This window comes from Hemiscyllium ocellatum, chromosome 16 (genome assembly GCF_020745735.1).
Source record: "Hemiscyllium ocellatum isolate sHemOce1 chromosome 16, sHemOce1.pat.X.cur, whole genome shotgun sequence".
NCBI lineage: Eukaryota > Metazoa > Chordata > Chondrichthyes > Orectolobiformes > Hemiscylliidae > Hemiscyllium > Hemiscyllium ocellatum.
In genome coordinates, this window is record NC_083416.1 from 45,002,213 (window position 1) to 45,020,497 (window position 18,285).

Below are 18,285 nucleotides of genomic sequence, written 5' to 3' on the forward strand. Positions count from 1 at the left end.
TCAGCCAAGCTAGAAGTGTAACAATTTGTAAACTGGGTAATACAACAGACAGCAGGCAGATAACACAAGCATGATGTCTGTACATGGAGAGACATGGATTTAAAAAAAAACTTGGCAAGGAAATAACCCTTGGTATGCACTGAAATAAAATTCAGAGATTGACAAATCAGGAAAGAAAAAAAAGAGTGCTCTATGAATTTAATCAAATGCACTGAATGCCATTAAATGCACAAGATACACTACTGATTTAACAAAAACAGGAGCAACGAGCCCTAATAACTTTTAAATTATTTAACAAGGGTTCCGACAAAAGATGTGAAAACAATAGTTATATCTGTTCAGAAAACATCAAAAATTTAACAAGATGTACTATAATGAAGGACAAATTCACAACTTTAAAAAATATCACAACAATTAAAAATGGCAAAGCTTTATTGAGTGAGTTTATTTTCACTTCGCACCTTACAAATATGAACAAAAGTGACTTGTCAGGTCTCTGATATTGAAGACCAAGATTAAACCCTACAATAACGGTCTAAAGAAAAATTCTACATTAAAATTTTTATTTTGCCATAGAGCATCCAAAGATGCTTCTCATCATTTTCACTTCCTAAAAAAATTAAACCAGAGACTTGTTTTAGACAAATATAAAAAAAGAAGTCAAGCAACAAATATAAGCACATAATTGTTCAGTTTACACTCACCAGTGTTTATAGTTTTGTCATTTTAAGTTTCAAAGAATTTTGATGAATATGAATGCACTACCACACTTTACATTTTTTATACAATAAACCAGAAGACACTGCCAATTAGTTAACAATTTAGGGTTTCAATCTCAAACATTCTGGGAATTTAAATGGGTACAAGATTTATTACAGTTAAGCCATCCAGATTGTGTCTTGATGTTGCTTGCACCAACCTTCTTTGTGCGCTTGACAATGCTCTTGCATTCAAATCAAGCCTGCAGAAGCAGTACACTGCACATGCGCAACAAGTCAGAGGCATGAAAAGTTCAATAACTAGTGCCAAAATACCTTACATAATGAAACTTGGGTCTCAAACTAAAATCATGTGATGAACACACTGGTGCCACCCTAGAATTTTCCTCAACCTAGGAAAGGGCTTATGCTGAATTCTAGTCATAATGAAAGGAATGCGTATACTGAATTCACATTTCATAAGCATAACCAAGTTTAAGCTGGTAATTGGTATCTGTTAAATAGTGAAAAAAGTTACATTCCCCATCCTCCACTCATGTTTGACATTGCACCCATGCCATTCAGCCCCATGGATCCTCTACTTCCAGTTCCATAGTAACTTCCATTCATCCCGGCTTGGCTGCCTGGAAAACAGTTTCACGAAAAATTGTTTTTTTTTGAAACTTGGGAAAACTACTGCGAGGACACAAGATTCCTGTGTATAAAAGCTCAGTAATATAACTGGTCACTTACCATATGCACTCAAGCTTGCTTGACTTCCATAAACTCCATATGCAGTGCTTAGTTGTTGACTGTTAGGACTACCATAGCTTGGACTTGCATAGCTTGATTGGCTTCCTAAAAACAGACAGACATTCTCGTAACATGTCTTGATACAATAATATCTCCAATGTCATCACAGGTGCGACTCATGCTCCACTTACTGCTCTCAGTGAAACACGGTTACAAGTTTACTAACAACTTCTATGAATGCAACCTAGTTTTATTTCAGACCTCAGGATAGATGTTCTTTTAACATGCAGAGCCTATAATTAATGTAAAATTAGTTTTCGCTATTAATAAATACAGTTAACAGATTTTAAAATTCTATTAAAATATGGTAGCTGCAGCCATATTCTGCTTTTTATTATTCAGAATGACTGATAATCAATTTCCATGTATTAAAATTAACCAAACAAACTTAGGCGCAAGTGAAAAAGGCAAATTCTGCTGAGAAAATCATAGTAATAGAATACTGTGCTCAAAATATCAGAAGTGCTAGAAGGTCATTCAAGCACAAAATTATACTATTCTGAATATATATTCTTTGCATGCATTCAGTGCTTCTAACAGATGCTGCAAATAACTTGAATACAAGTTGAGAAGAGTTGTAGCTCAGGCTGAGGTTCTGGATTTAAGTTTGCTTGCTGAGACGGAAGGCTTATTTTAAAAACAAACCTTCCAGCTCAGCTAGCAAACTTACATCCAGAATACCACAAGCTACAAATAAAAAACCCATAGTAACATTCTGTTCCTTACCCAGTATCCAAAAATTACTGGTGTTCTTTGCACTCAAACCTTTAAAATAAGATTTCTTTACAGGTTTATTTGCAAGACACTCCAACTTCCAAAAATATTAAGATACATGCTGATCTTGTGAACCAACATTCACACACACTGGCCTGAACCATTGAAAGAATTACCAAGAAAAATGTTGAGCTGCAAATGAATTTGATATTCACTTACCTATTGCTGACAACTGAGTTGCATAGGCGCTAGCAGTGCCTCCAGAGGTAGAGTTCAGGAAAAGTTCCACATATCTATGTTCTAAAAAGCAAAAAAAAATTTCAGAGAATGTTATAGCAACATTCCAATTTAATATAAAGTTTTCATCAACTTACGCATGTGAGCTTTATCTTTTGACATAGCTGCCACAGCATCCTCATGAGTAGCAAACTCTACATCAGCTTCTCCTGTCACTCTACCATCAGATCCAATCTCTATGTGGACACGGACTGGGTTGAGGGGCGAGAAAAACTGAAATAGAAAACAATAAAAGGAGTTTCAAGCAATTTTACACAAGTGGATTCTTAGAAAAATCTGTTGCACCACTGTTATGACAATGCTTTCTAGACTTCCTGGGTGCATAATTTAAATTTGACATGGGAGCAAAAACAAGTTGCCCAAGTTTTCAAACCTGGGGTCTACAAATTAGATTAATTCCACCCTCAGTGAGATGCATAAATTCTCTGAATCAACCACTAATAAATTCAAGTACAAAATTTTTGGGTAACAAATCAGTTCGCGTGAAATGTTGAAACACAAACCAGTGTCATAACAGGGCAGGCATGGAAGTGTTTTTTCCTTCTCCCCTTCCTGGAATCTTAGCTACAACTCCTTAGGATAATATTAGTTGCATGCGGTCTCATATGTAGAACCAATCCAAAATATTCTCTGCAACTTGGTTATGAGTTTATTTTGTTCAGGAGCTCCCAGGTCTTAAAAAAGGAATTAATACTTAGCTGGGAGCTTTGCTTTCATACTTTACCAACACCTAAGCCACAAATGAAAATTTTGAAGTACTTACATTATATATGTCATTCTCTGTAGCCCTAAATGGCAGGCCCCTCATATGTACACAATGCCCTGTTGTGCTCTGGAAGGTCGAATCACTGTTGGCATATGCTTGCGCAGTTATTCCTGTTAATAAAAGTAGTGTTATGGAATAATAGAACATATTTTCACACATTCTCTACAAAATGCAGCTTAGAAAAACTCACCCCGATCTCGTCCATATCCATGATCTGTCCCATAGCCATATGCATCACTATATCCATTGTAATCATCATAAGATGCATAACCTGAACAGAAAGTGTGTTTATGTTAAAAATCCTGAATTGATGCAGAGCCTGCTAATACAACTGCAAATGGACCAGATGTGGATTGAAACAGTTACTAAAACTGAGAAATTTACACTATAGCATTTCGAAGCAGAGTTTTAAACAATCAAATTCATCAAGTGTCTGTTAGTGACCACAAAACAATTCAGTGACAAAACTAAAGGCACTTTAGCTATTTCATTATCAATAAGACATACATCAAAGCATCAGGATTCCCTGCTTGATCGTTTAAATCAATTCAGTTCTCAATGTTATTCTGGAAAGTAGTTCCTGATCCCTTTTAAAACTGCTTGAACATTAAAATACTCAAAACATGGTCAATATTCATGAGTTGACTCACCACCACCATACACTCCACGTCTCATCTTCTCATAAGATCCTCTAGGAATACCATAAGTTCTCCCAGTCATCGGTCTGTCGTAAGGACCTGGTCTTAAACTAGACATCAACTTCCGGGGAGGATCATAGTGGGTGCGCACTTCAGCCCGGCTGCTCTTGAAAATTTCAATGTACCTAAAGGATTATACATTGTATTTAAACATTTCAGTCTTTGCTTGTATGCAAACTAGTTACAAGAACATTGCTAATTATACACTAATTTGAAGTATCCTAACCACGTATTGCCCACTCAAGAAAATTTGAGCCAAGGACCAAATCCTTCATCTACTGACATTTTAAGAATAGCCCCATTACAACTGAATCATCAAGTAATTTACAAAGGGCATTCCACACTTAAAAATCCCCAAGTTGCAAGTTCAAATACTGGAACAAAAGCATAGAAACTTTTACTTTAACCAAAATTTTAAATCATGCAACTGGAGTCCATACTTTGGCAATTGGGTAATCATGAAGCATTCTTAAAATGCAACTTAAAATGGTTTTTAAACATTCAAACAGAACCAACGACATAGCAATTCTGACCTAAGCTGCTATTTAGAAGGGCTTAAACCAATAAGTAACCTTTATGAAGAAAATATTCTTTGCTCTTTGAATGACTTCCAATGTCCACATAAAAATGCAACACAGGATCAAAAGAGATGGGTTGAAAAATCATGACACTGTCCTTTTTAAGAGACTCTCAACTAGCCATTTTGATCAATTTTACTTTCTGATAAGGTACAAACCCTCAGTCGAATTACAGCTTTTGTTCTTTTACAAGTAGTCAAACATGGTAATCATAAAGCAGTGCCACAGAGGCTTTTTATGTGGAGATAATTTATTTCAAAGAATAAAGACATTTCATCTACAGGAAATGACATTAGTGAACTTTTGTTCAAACTCGATGTAAAAATAGGATACAGTTTATTGAGTGGGCATTGGAGAACTAAAGTAGCAACAATCTTGGAACAAAGGAACACCCAATTGTCTTCCAGTTGTCAAATCAAGATAATGCCAATTCTGTGCCTCATAAATGACTAGTAAAGCACCGCATTAATTTTAAGCTATCCAAAAAGGACATAGCAAAACCCATTTGCTAACCAGCAGCGTTACACATCCAAACAATGCTGCGCATCTCATTTCAACCTAACCTCTAAACAGTTCTTTAGCAATGTAAAGCTGTGCTAAGAACTAACTGCTGAGACTTAAGATGTGCTGCATCTTAGAGGGACTTGCTACAAATAAGTGTTCTTACAGAAGCTCTGAAAGCCTTCAAACTGCTCTAGTAGAATATTTACCATGCTGGGCAATGTGTTTTTTCTTCCTAATCACATCTTCAAAATGGTGTGCTAAGCAAAAAAAAACCAACTAAGCCTACCAATGATACTGTTTTAGATTCAATTTGAACTTTTAATAAAAAAAATGAAATACAAAATCTATTTCCAGCACATTGACTTTAAAGTCAACTTTCTGGTGCATTTACAATTGCTGAGAGATCCTAATAGACTCAGACACTATCCTTCAGGTGAAATCCTTTTCCCTCTTGGCTAACGGAAAAGATCTACAACGTGGCATCAAAACTGGATCCAATCAGTTGAGACAGAAGATTGCATAACAGTCACATGTGGACATTTTTCAAAATGTGCAGAACATCAAGTTAACAGCTTTCCCCAAGACTTCTATAATTAAGACTTGTGCAAACAAGTGTAGACTGCAGTGTACAACGAAACCCTCTGCTAAAATGGAAAACAAAGATGTGCAGCAACTGTCCTACCATGATCCTATTTGTATTCTGGAGACTAAACAGACTAGGGTCAATTTGGGGACATTAGGTTTCTGTACACAGCAATCTTCCAAAATGAGAAAGTAATTACAATCTCACATTTACTTCTTGTGTTTGGTCTGTTACAGGGCAGGAGCAATGTAATGCTCACATCACTGTGGCAATCTGCCTGAAATACAACCACAACACCCCCAAACTACACATTGACAAATCTTTTCCATCATTACTAATAATTCTTAGTTAATATTCAGGTAAGCAAACAACAAGTATATTATCCTCAAAGCAGTGGTTAATTTTAGGAAATTTAATACAAACAGGAAAACAATTCCTTTCATAGCCAGAAAGGGAGACCTTCATCCCAACTTATTAAAAGATTAAATTATAAAAAAAAAGGTCTCAGGAATGAAAGGTAATTGCTGCAAAACACTGCAAAGAATACTTGGATACTCAACTGCCCAATCACAGAACCAAGTTGGACATGCTTCTTTGAACAGTAAACTTAAATGACAACTATGTTGAAAAGCTATTTGCCTTAGTTATTTTATTAGCAACAAACTGGTCATGAAACTTAATTACATATTAAGCCACGAGCAATTAATAATTTCAAATGTGGAAAAGCAGATAATTATTTCGACATTCAAAACATCCAATAGGTTGTACATTACTTGTATAACACAGCAAAAGCATCAGCTATGATGGCAAGTAGCTTTTCAGGTTCAGATTACCAGTATTTCAGTTTCATTTTACAAATACTCAACGTGACAATTACAGCAAAAATTAGTGTTACACAATGTGTTTAAAGAGCTTTTAAATTGTGCTTTATCACATTTTCTTATGGTATCAAAAGCTGCGAATTGTGATAACAGTACTTAAAACCTAAACAACAATGCATCCAGGTGAAACATTTGCCATACCAAAACAGTTGTACTAGATAACAAATCAATCATATACCATAAGAAAAGTGACTCATCCATCCATCCCCACCTGTGCCCTATTCTTTCCTTGTGTTTCTTTAGAGCCTTTTCAGCTATTTCCTGTGTGGCAAACTGCACGAAGGCCTCCCCCGTGCTCCTCCCCTGGTAGTCCATCGGCAATGTTATCCCATTTGGCACGATTTCCAACCCTTCAACCCAAGGACAAATAACCCCAGTAGGGGATAGCATTAAAGGGTGCACATGCCTAATTATTACTTATGACGTTGCATTTATAAAATGTAAACTACTGCAAGTTACAGCTCAAAATTAAAATGCACTAAAGTGTTGTGTGACAATCATGCTGTGTAAAAATATGTCAGAACCTAAACAACCAGAGGGAATTCCTGGGTTGCAGCACAGCCACGTGTCACATAACATCTTAGAACAAAGCAATTATTATTTAAAAATACAATTAAAATACTTCCCAAATTTTAGTGTCAGGAAAAAAAAAGAATTCAAAATAACACAATGTTAACTAAACAGTCAAGTTTTCTTTCCTCCCCAGTAAATTGAAAGCAGCTGCATTAGATTGACTCAAGAGGTCAAAATATAGCAACTAAAGTCAAAGCACATTCTCCCACCCTCAATTTCAGGAACTCATCAGTTCCATCAATGTTACATGCCTCACCCAAGTGGTCATTTTGCCATGTGCAAATCGGTGTGCACTTTTGGACTGTGGGGCCATCACAGCCAAGTACAACCTGTTCTCACCTGATGTTCACACATGCAATACCAGGAGTGGAAATCCTCAGTTTTAATTGCATCCACTCTACAGTACTGAGACCACATTCAGTCAGCTCAGCAGCTCTTGGCTTATGACACCATGCTTTGAATGAACAGCTTTTCTGGGCTGCAGTGTTCCAAGTTGCATGATATAATACAATTACCTGAACAACCAGTGGGAAAAATGATCAGGCTACATTTTGCCTTGCACATGTTGGAATGTCTCAAACAGCTGTCAACAATGACTTCCTACCTTTCACCTAGTCCAGAAATAAAACATTTAGTTTAAAAACAAAAGGCTTGGCAAGTTTCTTACTAACCTAACACATGGCAGCCAAGCACACCATCTGCTCCTGTGAGATGGTCAGTGAAGCTACTGCTTACAGCCTTCAGAAGCTGAGTCAGTGCTCCCCCTATGATGTCTTCACCCACTTACTGGTAAGCAATCAGCCTTCACTTGTTGCCTCCAGAAGCTCCGATCAGTATTTAATATACCGATATAAACTTGCTTGTTGTACCACTTTGGCACATATTAGCAGCATGTCTTTTGTTACCCACATTTAAATATCATTAAATTTCTAATAAAACAAACTTAGCAATTAAATAATGGAAAAAATTGATACCTTCATAGATTTAAGTATACTACATAAATCTACAAACACTAGATCAGACCAAGAATAAACCAACTGTAGGATTTTCTTGTTTTTTTTAAAAACAGAAGTCCTTGACATGAAAGGAAAAAAAAGAGATGGAGTGAGTGGACACCCACACAATTTTGGAAGGGGTGAGAGGGAATGATTAGGGAAAGAAAGAGTGAAAACAGGTCAGTGCACAGACCATCAATCCACTTAAACTCATACAGTTTTATTCAAATTGTTATTCAGAAGCCTTCAGAAACTGAAACTTCAGTGGCATATTGGGAGTTTTTCCGCTTAAAAAAAAATGGAGAGCTACAGAACCAAAGCAAATGATTAGACTAGTCTCATTAAGATGAACAAAAGGAATTATTAAATAAATGAATAAACTGTGTGGAAGCTACTTTAAAAGCACTTCTGGAAGTCTGTTTTAAACGTGTCTTGATGCACATCTGATTGTTGCCAATTGAGAAAACGAAGTTATAATCCAGACACGTTTAGCTTCGCATTTCAACAAATATCCATTAATTACTGTCTTATTTAACAAAGCTGCGGTTTCTAAAATGCTAGGAAGAATTGGCGGGATTTTGACAACAACGAAGGAAAGATTAAGAATAAAAAAAAGAGTATGAAAAGATTAATTCTTAGTTTCTCTGAACAGATTTCAGAAATCAGATCTGTGTGACAGAATAGATGGCAAGTCACAAGTTAGATGTCGAACAGAGCAAGAATTAAGGGTGAATTCTCCTGGATAAAACATTTTGAAAACAATTTTAACAACAACTCTAATCTTGATCTGAACCAGTGAGAGATCACCACTAGAGTAAATTACTACATTAAGTGCAAAAAACCCAGAAAAATTGTACTGGGGCAGGAATTTGAGTATTAATTACTTGACTGCATAGTTAATGCATTACATCGCATTTAAATAATGTTATAAAATTCAGATGAGTAAAATATAGAAAAGATTACCTTATCAACTGGAAGTGAATACAAATCAACTTATTTAATCTTAAAACTAAATTTGTAGATTAGACATAGAAAGTGATTAATTTAACAAAACCACTTAATACAGCCAATTTACTAAAATGAATGTTTAAAAAAGCTGCTTTTTGTACCTGTAAAAAACTGTACTATTTCCTCCTTGCTACAGCCAAACGGCAGCCCCCTAAGTCGAACACAGCCATCGTTTGAGGAATCAGGACTATTGGGGCCAGTGTGCTTCAAAACCCAGTCCATTTCAATGTTGTTAGATTTAAATACTAGATTTAAAAAAAATGTTTAAGAAATCATTTTAGAAAAGCAAGCAATCAAATCTGAAATGTTTGAGAAATAGGAATCCCAAAATCAAGTAGATGAATCATTGCTTAATCATGTGTTAACTCAGCATCGTTCACTATGCTATCAAACAGACTAAACCTCCTCAAACATGCCAAGGTAGTCTGGATAATAATTTTAACTTATTTAATAGGCAAAGGTAAGACACTGTTCCAGATGCGATTCAATTGATTAAATTACAAGGCTTTAAGCAAAATAGCTCACCCGTACACCAAAATATAAACAAAAAAATGGAAAATTGATAATTTTATCACATCAACAAATTCAACAAAACTGATTTCCCTCACTTGCAATCTTCTCCAGTCCAGAAGGAGAAACACTGAGAATGAATTTAGCAGCAGAAAGAGAACAAGCTTTTGCAGCAAAGCTGTACTTGGCAGTTTCATTCCACAACCCCGGTTTCAATAACAAAGCAAAACCAAACCCTTGGGTCTGAGAGCCTGACTCCATCTCTCATTCTTTTGTCTACTTTTTAAAAAAAAATCCAAAAGTTATTTACAATTTTCCATGGAGTAAACCCTTCAGCACCAGATTTACAATGTCTCTCAAGAGAAACAGGACAAAATAAAATCACTTTTGAATGGAACACCTCATCAAAAGGCAATTTTTTATTCTTTCATAAGACATGGCATCATTAGCTAGCCCAACACTTATTACTCATCTCAAATTGTTCTCAAGAAGCTTGTGGTAAGCTGAGGTGCAAGGACACCTACTGTCTTTCAGGATTGAGACGTGGGATTTTGACCCAGTGGTGCTGAAGAAATGGCAATATAATCCTAAGTCAAGATGACATGAAATTGGAGGGGAACACGCTGGTACATCGATCCTCCTTTATCTTTGTAAGAGACAGGTTTGGATATTGCTGTCAAAACAGCCTTTTAAAGTTACTGCAGTGCATCTTACAGACGGTACGCACTATTGATATTATAGTAAAGGCAGTGAAGACTGATGGCAAACTATGTTGAACATTGTGGAATCAATGAAAATTCCCACTGACCATACAATGAATTCAATGACGACTAACATCCAATAGTCACAACCACACCTCTGCGGTAAATACGACTCCAGAGTATTCCCTTGTGCCTCCTAACTGCAATTTTCAAGCTCTTCAAAGTCATTGTTGGTCAAATACTCACCTCATTCTGAGTTCAGCTCTGGTCCATGAATGGACCAAGGCCAGATTGAGGTCAACAGCCAAACAATTCTTGAGGAACACAAACTATGCGTAACTGAGATGGTTATTGTTAAGTACTGCCACATAAGGATGTCAATAATACCTTCCATTACATTGTTGCGAATATGCTGATAAGGCAGTAATTGCCAGGCTGAATTGGTCTTACTTTCCAAGCATAGCACACACCTGGGAAATTTTCCATACTACCAGTTATGCACTACTGTTGTAACTGTACTGGAATAAGAGTGCCCAAATCTGGAATTAGAGGTCTTCAATGCTATTGCCAAAATGCAGTCAATGCCTTCAAACAATAATCTCACTGACAGATATATTTGCATCAGATACACTGGTGAGGAGGAGTTAGAGTAGTTTTTCACTAGTCTCCATGGATGTGCTGCATACATAGTCTCGGACCTTAATGATTCAGCAGCTTGGTCAATTAGTTAGGGGTTTATGAAATCATAAGTCTTTTCCGAGTTGGGGGAGCCCACAACTAGAAGGTATAGGTTTACAGTGAGGTGAAACATTTAGAAGGGACAACATAGACAACTTCTTCCACACAGAGGGTGATGAGTGTATGGAAGTGAGCTGCCAGAAGTGGTGGAGGCTGACATAATTACAGCATTTAAAGGCATCGGGATGGGTATATGAATAGGAAGGGTTTAGAGGGTTATGGGCCAAATGCTAGCAAATGGGACGAGATTAGTTTAGGACATCTAGTTGGCATGGACAAATTGGACTGAAGGGTCTGCGTCCATGCTGCACATCTGTGACTAACTGTAGTGCTAATAAGCTACTCTTGTTGATGAACATTTAAATCCTCCATCCAAAGAACAGTCTGTGCCCTTGGCATGCACTCATCAGCCAAGTAGGTAGGTGGTGGTAATTAGGTAATTCCTGATTTTAATTAAATCAAATTTCACTATCTACCATGATGGTATTCAAACAAATACCTGCAGAATATTAAACAATAATAAAAAATTGTAGATGCAGGAAATCTAAAAATAAAACAAAAAATAGCTGGAGCAACTCCGGTCTAATCATGAGCAAGGGAGAAAGAAAAGCTACTGGTGGGGACCATTAACCAGTCAAAAATCCATGTGGCGAAAGCAGCCCTTGTATGAAGCGGTCTGGTGCGTGCATATGCATGTGGGGGGGAACACACGAAGTGCTCAGCCCCAAAATTACTTGGCCTTTATATTGAGCACTGGAAGGCAGTGGAAATGACACAGTGTATGCTGAGCTTCACTGGAAAACTGCAGCAAGCCCAAGACAGATGTTGGCCAGGGAACACAGTGTGCTGAAGTGGCAGGCAACCAGAAGCTCAGGATGGTTTTTACAAATAGTGTAGGTCTTCTGTAAAGCAGCTGCCCAATATATGGTGTAAGTAAGAGTCACTGAACCGAAACATGAACTTGTTTTCTCTCCACAGATGCTGCTAGACCTGAATTTCTCTAGGGCTTTCTGTTTTTGTATCTGCAGAATGTCAGCCTGGTTACCAATTATGGCTCAATCAGCACCCTTTTCTCATTTTGAACAAAACAGAGTCCCTTCACTAAAGTCATAAGTTTCTTCTTCTGGATCTGATGAGTGCAAGTTGAAACGGTTTAACTGATCGCCTTTTAGTGAGGCTCAAGCATGAACTTACCTTCTACATATCTATGACCCATACTTTCTTTGTCTTTTTTCAGTGCAATTTTGACATCATCTTCAGTTTCCAGTTGTATGAATGCTTCCCCACTTGGGCGGCCTTCTCTAGTATACGTAAAATGAATTCCAGAATTCCCATTTAAGATTTTGCAATCTGGAATGTAAAAGTTACAATATCTATAATCACTCATACTAAATTCCATTAAAGATTTCAGAATTTGTCTAAAACTTAATCCAGGAATCTCAATATCTGAAGTAAAGCCACAAGGCACCTCAATAGGATAAAGATCACGTCATTTTAAAAATCAGGTCATTTCATGATACACCTATGGAGAAAGTGGTACTTCAACCCAGGCCTTCTAGTACATATACATGGTTAGACATCAAGGTATCCAAATGGCTAGTAAATTTGCCCAATGTTAGAGACATTTTGCTTAAAAAAAAAGGTTACCTCAACCGGTGGGTCATTTCTAATTTTGAATCATTTGAAATGTGACTTAATAACCTTGACTTTCATCTTCAGGATACTGCTCTCCTTATACATGAAGGTTCTGAAATGCTAGGTCCATTCAATTTCTGACATTACAGAATCTTCCTTTACACCCTACTTACTTTGGCACTCTCTACATTAAACAGAGACACAAAGACCCCAAAGATACCAGAAATCAGATATTTAGGGAGCTTGGCTAATCTCAGCAATTATACTGTATTATTACATTTTTTCAAGTCGCAATTAATCTCAATTATGGATATTTACAATTTAGAAGCCAAAAGTAACCCATTTTCCAGCTCTTAGTAGTGTAGTAATCTTGAAGGCTATGACTAAGTGCATATGCAGTACCTAAATATTGCAGATTTCACTTCAATGTTCGTTTCAAGAATACCAGAACTCAAAAAGAGAGTCCCCTCAGTCCCCACTATCTACAGTGTGATTATGGGGTCCTCAAAAAGGATAGGGCCTTCTACCATCTTTTTCATTAAAATTCTACACAGTCCAAGTAATAATCAGGGGAATCTGCTCTGTAACCTCACAAGCAGTCACATTTTAGTGAAGAGCAGAACCGTGCTCTTCATTTAACAATTCATTTTCAATAAGTTCCCTCTGCATATAGAAATTACCCATCTAGTTTTTAAAAATCCTCCCCCACTAGGATTTCCCGACTCAGGCGACTGACTGTGTGGAGTTTGCACATTCGCCCCGTGTCTACGTGGGTTTCCTCCGGGTGCTCCGGTTTCCTCCCACAGTCCAAAGATGTGCGGGTCAGGTGAATTGGCCATGCTAAATTGCCCATAGGTGTTAGGTAGGGGTAAGTGTAGGGGTATGGGTGGTTGCGCTTCAGTGGGTCGGTGTGGACTTGTTGGGCCGAAGGGCCTGTTTCCACACTAAGTCTAGTCTAGTCTAATTTTGCTGATCTTTACATTTCAGTCACTTTTGCCCACTCCACCCTTCCATCTAACTTTACTTTGTCAATGAACTATACGAATATAATAAACCATCAAGTCACTGACAAAATAATTGGAACAAGCATGGACTGTAATCTATCTCAACTTGCAAGTTACAAACTACCAACATATCCCAATTATTCATGCTTTCATTGAACGACCCTCAAATCATGCCACTGCATCTATTCCATAGGCTTGAATTCAGTGCCACCGCATTGAGGTTTCTACTTTACCAAATCTAGATTTTACTTTAAAAAGTGTTAGGACGTACCAAACAATAGCCCTTTTCATTTGTTTACATTCACTCTGCCAATCTAGACTTTGATGTCCCATTTTAACATGATTCAGTTGGACATGACCAGGGAAAATTACAGTGAGGACAGGATGAAGCACTGCACGCCTGAAAACATTCAGGAAGACTTGAACATTAACTACTTGAGCTGCACTGTAGTTGCCAAGACACCTATGGGGAAAGCAATGCTATTAGTAATATTTCTTCAGAGAAAAAAAGAATGGATTGGCAAAGTTTTGGAACTATGACAATGCAATTAGAGCATTATTTAAACTTAACCCAATCATTAAATGATCTCGAAGTGAATGTGACTGCCACTTAAACTTTAGCATACTCATTTTAAAGAAGTTTCACTTTTCAGAAAGTGTATACCTGTTAATAATAAATAGCCTAAAAGCTCCATGTCAGGACTTTTGACTGCTTTTGAAAACCAAGTTTAAAACTTATTTCAAATACAGTGAACTTGAAACTTTAATCATGAGGAATGCAAACTGGTCACCGCTAACTGAGAATTGCATCGCACCAGATTCCATATTTAGTTCATTACTGAAAGACAAAGTTACATTAATTGTTTCAAAGTTTCTGCTCCATCTTTGAAAATGTCTCCAAAGCTAACAAAACAAAACAAGTTAGTAACATGCACTTCACAACATTATTCTTGTGGAATACATATGGCAAACTGATTCTTGATATGTTTACACAAATAACATTTTCATTGCCCATTTTTAAGCTTACAAAAATATGGAACACCTCGATCGCTTTTTCATCTTGCATACCTGAAAAAAAGCGTGACACTTCCTCAGCAGCAGATGACCAGGGTAATCCACGGACCCGGATAACAAATCCATCAGTTTCTGAACTAGACATGACTTCTTTCCAACGATGTAACAAGTTTTCCTTTTAAAAATCCTGAATCAGACAATTTCAACATATTTTTACATTCAAGCAGTCAATACATCAGACAGAACAAACTTTATTTGCAGTGAATCATTCAGAAGTTATCCAGGATATGCTTTGCATAACAAACAGTCATTCACATAGATCCTTTCACAATTTCAAATGCCCCCAAAATACTACCCAACCAATGAAAAAATTTGAAAGAATCGTTATTTCACAGTGCAGGAAACATTGCCATCTGAACTCAAGCTCCCCTGATAACCAGCTTTTTAAATATAAAAAAAAGTTGATTGACAAGTAATACTTTAAGACAGCATCTTTGACCATGCAGTACTCCACAATATGACAGTAGAGCTACAGTTTAAATTTTGTTAAATCAAATTACAAAATCTAGCCCGTGGGACTTGAATCCATCATGCCATGGTCCAAGAGTGATATCCACTGAGCCACATCATTTTTTCTCCGCCAGTGCAGAGAGGTATTATTATACTGACATAATCAAATGAACTGTAGAAAGGTATGTAGAAAGCTAGTAATCAACTAAAGTTTTACCAAGATCTGAAAATCAAATTGCTTTTAGAACTTGGTTGGATCATCATGTAGATGTGGCAATGGTCACATATCCACAGTAGTTCAAACGGAGTACCTCTGAGTATGCAGAACTGGTCCAGGTCAGTACAGTTATTGACTAACAGACTTTTTTGAGACAGACTGGTACATTGTAATTTGAACTCAAGGCACAAATTCAACATTGGGTTGTAATCAAAATTCATTATTTTCTCTTCCACAAAGAAAAGACAGCTGTAATTTCTGTGACATATTCAAAGATGCATCACAATAATCTGGTAGTTGAAATTTCTTTCCTTTTCTTTGGACTTAATTAGAAAAAGTAAATTTGCACCGATAATTCTACATTAACCCACAATGACCTTGAATTTTCCTCAAGTACTAACCTAGGTTTGAGAATCAACTGATGTCAGTGTGAACTTTAACCCACTTAAAGTAAGAAAACAACAAGGGAAAAAGACACAATCATAGAACAAATATAATACAAGCATTTTCAGAGGAAGTAGAGGTATATCATTAATTACTAAGGAAGAGATGTACCAAACCTGTGATGTACAGACCAGTGATTGAAACAGCAGCAGTCCCAGTCAGATGGATCCAAACTTAGTTAGAACATACTTCCAACCAGAATGAGAAACTGTTATTCTAATAAGCACACTTGAAACCAGCATGCATATATCCACAATTGAGTACAAGGTGCAAGTCCAATAAAGTACAGATAAAAAGGGTAAGAAAAGGGCTGTGAATTGGATAGACTTTTTAAATTTTGTAACATGAGTAGTTTGACAGAGACTAGACAACCAAAAGTTGTCTACTAAATCAATGTAACCGCAGAATGCATTATAACAAACAAGCGGCCAAAGGAAAAGGACATCGACGTCGATTCTGTTTCGTCATCATTTTCTGATCACTTCTTCGGAATGATGTTTACCATTTTAGTGCCTCAGGTACTGCTGAGACGCGAACCAATTATTTTCCATCTACACTCAATATGAAAACTATACAAACATCAGACACAACCATTTGCAAGTTACTAGTTAATATAAAACTCGCAGTGTCGACGAGAAGCACACTGTCTCTTTCCGGCCCTTTTCACTCTCTTTAGTGTAATAAAAATACAAAGCGGGCAAGTCCCAGCTTTGTGGAAACCCCAGGAGGATGTGGGCGGCAGGTGGTGGGGGAGGGGTGGGTCATTAGGCCTCAAATCGGCACCGAGCGGAATCCAACGTTTGACAGAATTGAGCAAAAACAAAAGCTCTCCAGAGCAACCTCCAGCAAACTGCTCGCGCTGAGGAGCCGCGACTAGACCCGGATGGGACAGAGCCGTCGATTAAAAGAAACAAAAGGTCGAGCGAGGCGCCACCGGGAAAACGAGGCCTCGACGGCGCAGAGGCCGCGCGCACGCATCAAGCGGCCGCGCATTCGCCTTTTTCAAGCGAAAACGATTCAAAAAAATAATAATGAAGCCTTGCGCAAGACTACTTACCGAAAACAAGGCGATAGCGACTTGAAAAAACACCTCAACTAAGCACTAACTCTGATACGTTAACGACCACAGAACGCCCGTTAACAGCGCGTCTCCTTCCGTTTCTTTTCTTTTCAAAGCGTGGAGATCGCCCCAGTGGACCGGAAGTTCAAAGTCACGTGCCACCACTGCGCCTGCGTGGGGCTGTGTCCGCAGCAAAGACGCCGATGGCGCCTGCGCAGACCTCATTGCGGCCTCCTTCCCTTCCCCTCCCCCACTCCAATGTCAATCATAACTCACTTTCAGAGACTTTTATTAATTACCAGGCTGTGGGGATTAGGGTGCAAACAATGGCAACGATGTTTTTGTATTTTTTAGATACAGACTGCTTGGAAATAATTTCAAGGAAATGTATGATTTAATAGATTATAAGTAAAGCTATCTGGCATGCCTACCCCATCAGCTCTCAATGTTGTGGAGCAAAATAAGGAAACCAGATACATTTGATTAATGGAAAGGATAATGCTGAAATCTTTATGAGAAGGTTCTTAACAAATTTAATGATTTTGAATAAACGTCAATTCAGTTGGTAAACCGGCTACATGCTAATATCAGACTGAGCCTCGTTTGCCTTTATCCATTGTAAGCAATCTTTGCTGGATCTCCATCACCCCAATTTTTAAATTCTCATTGTTTTCAAATTCCTTGATTATCTTGCCTTACATCTATAAACTTCTCCAGTCACAACTATCCAAGATATCTGCACACTAACTATAGAATACCCTGTGCCCCTGGTCACCACTTTCATCCATGCACACATGCAAAAATGGCCAGGCGTTTAAGGTCTGCTAATATAATTAAAATTAGAATTGAAATTGCATTTACACTGAATTATTTTATTGATTAAATGTAAATGGTAATTGCTAATAACTACACTGTATATATTATAATGCCATATAGTGTAACAATCATTAGTATCAAAATTGAAAACCAATCTCCCCACTATGGGAGCTTGTGCTAATATTGATACTTGGACCATTTCTGTTAACAGAAGTTTTTTTGCTCCCTCCGAACTCAGGGCATATGTCGTTGCATTCTTCTGAGAAATTGACGCAGTCTGGAGGTCTGTTTTCATACTGTGCACTTCCAGCTGGTTCTACTCATTTCTCAAAGCCGTGGTCACCTTGGAGAAAAGTCCTTTTGAGACATGCTATGCGGAATATATATATAAAAGGTATATTGTTCATGTTCATGATATTTTTCCCCTGGGCTTTGTTGAAAAATTTCAGCGTTGTCACTTCACTATTCTACTCATGCTTCAACTTCAATGAGGATGTATCACTTTACATAATGCTAAATTATTTCAAA

At 37.4% G+C, this 18,285-nt stretch overlaps 1 protein-coding gene across 1 annotated transcript; it reads right to left on the bottom strand.

Moving 5' to 3' along the window:
- Positions 1-430: 430 nt before the first annotated feature.
- Positions 431-17,077, bottom strand: hnrnph1l (heterogeneous nuclear ribonucleoprotein H1, like). Its single transcript, XM_060837172.1, has 12 exons — positions 16,939-17,077; positions 14,765-14,897; positions 12,252-12,407; positions 9,210-9,353; positions 6,744-6,882; positions 3,939-4,111; positions 3,479-3,559; positions 3,286-3,398; positions 2,600-2,735; positions 2,445-2,525; positions 1,452-1,556; positions 431-1,342 (listed from the first exon to the last, which is right to left on the bottom strand). The coding sequence occupies exons 2-12, from the start codon at positions 14,853-14,855 to the stop codon at positions 1,233-1,235; spliced, it is 1,329 nt and encodes a 442-aa protein (XP_060693155.1). The 5' UTR covers positions 14,856-14,897; positions 16,939-17,077; the 3' UTR covers positions 431-1,232.
- Positions 17,078-18,285: the final 1,208 nt, after the last annotated feature.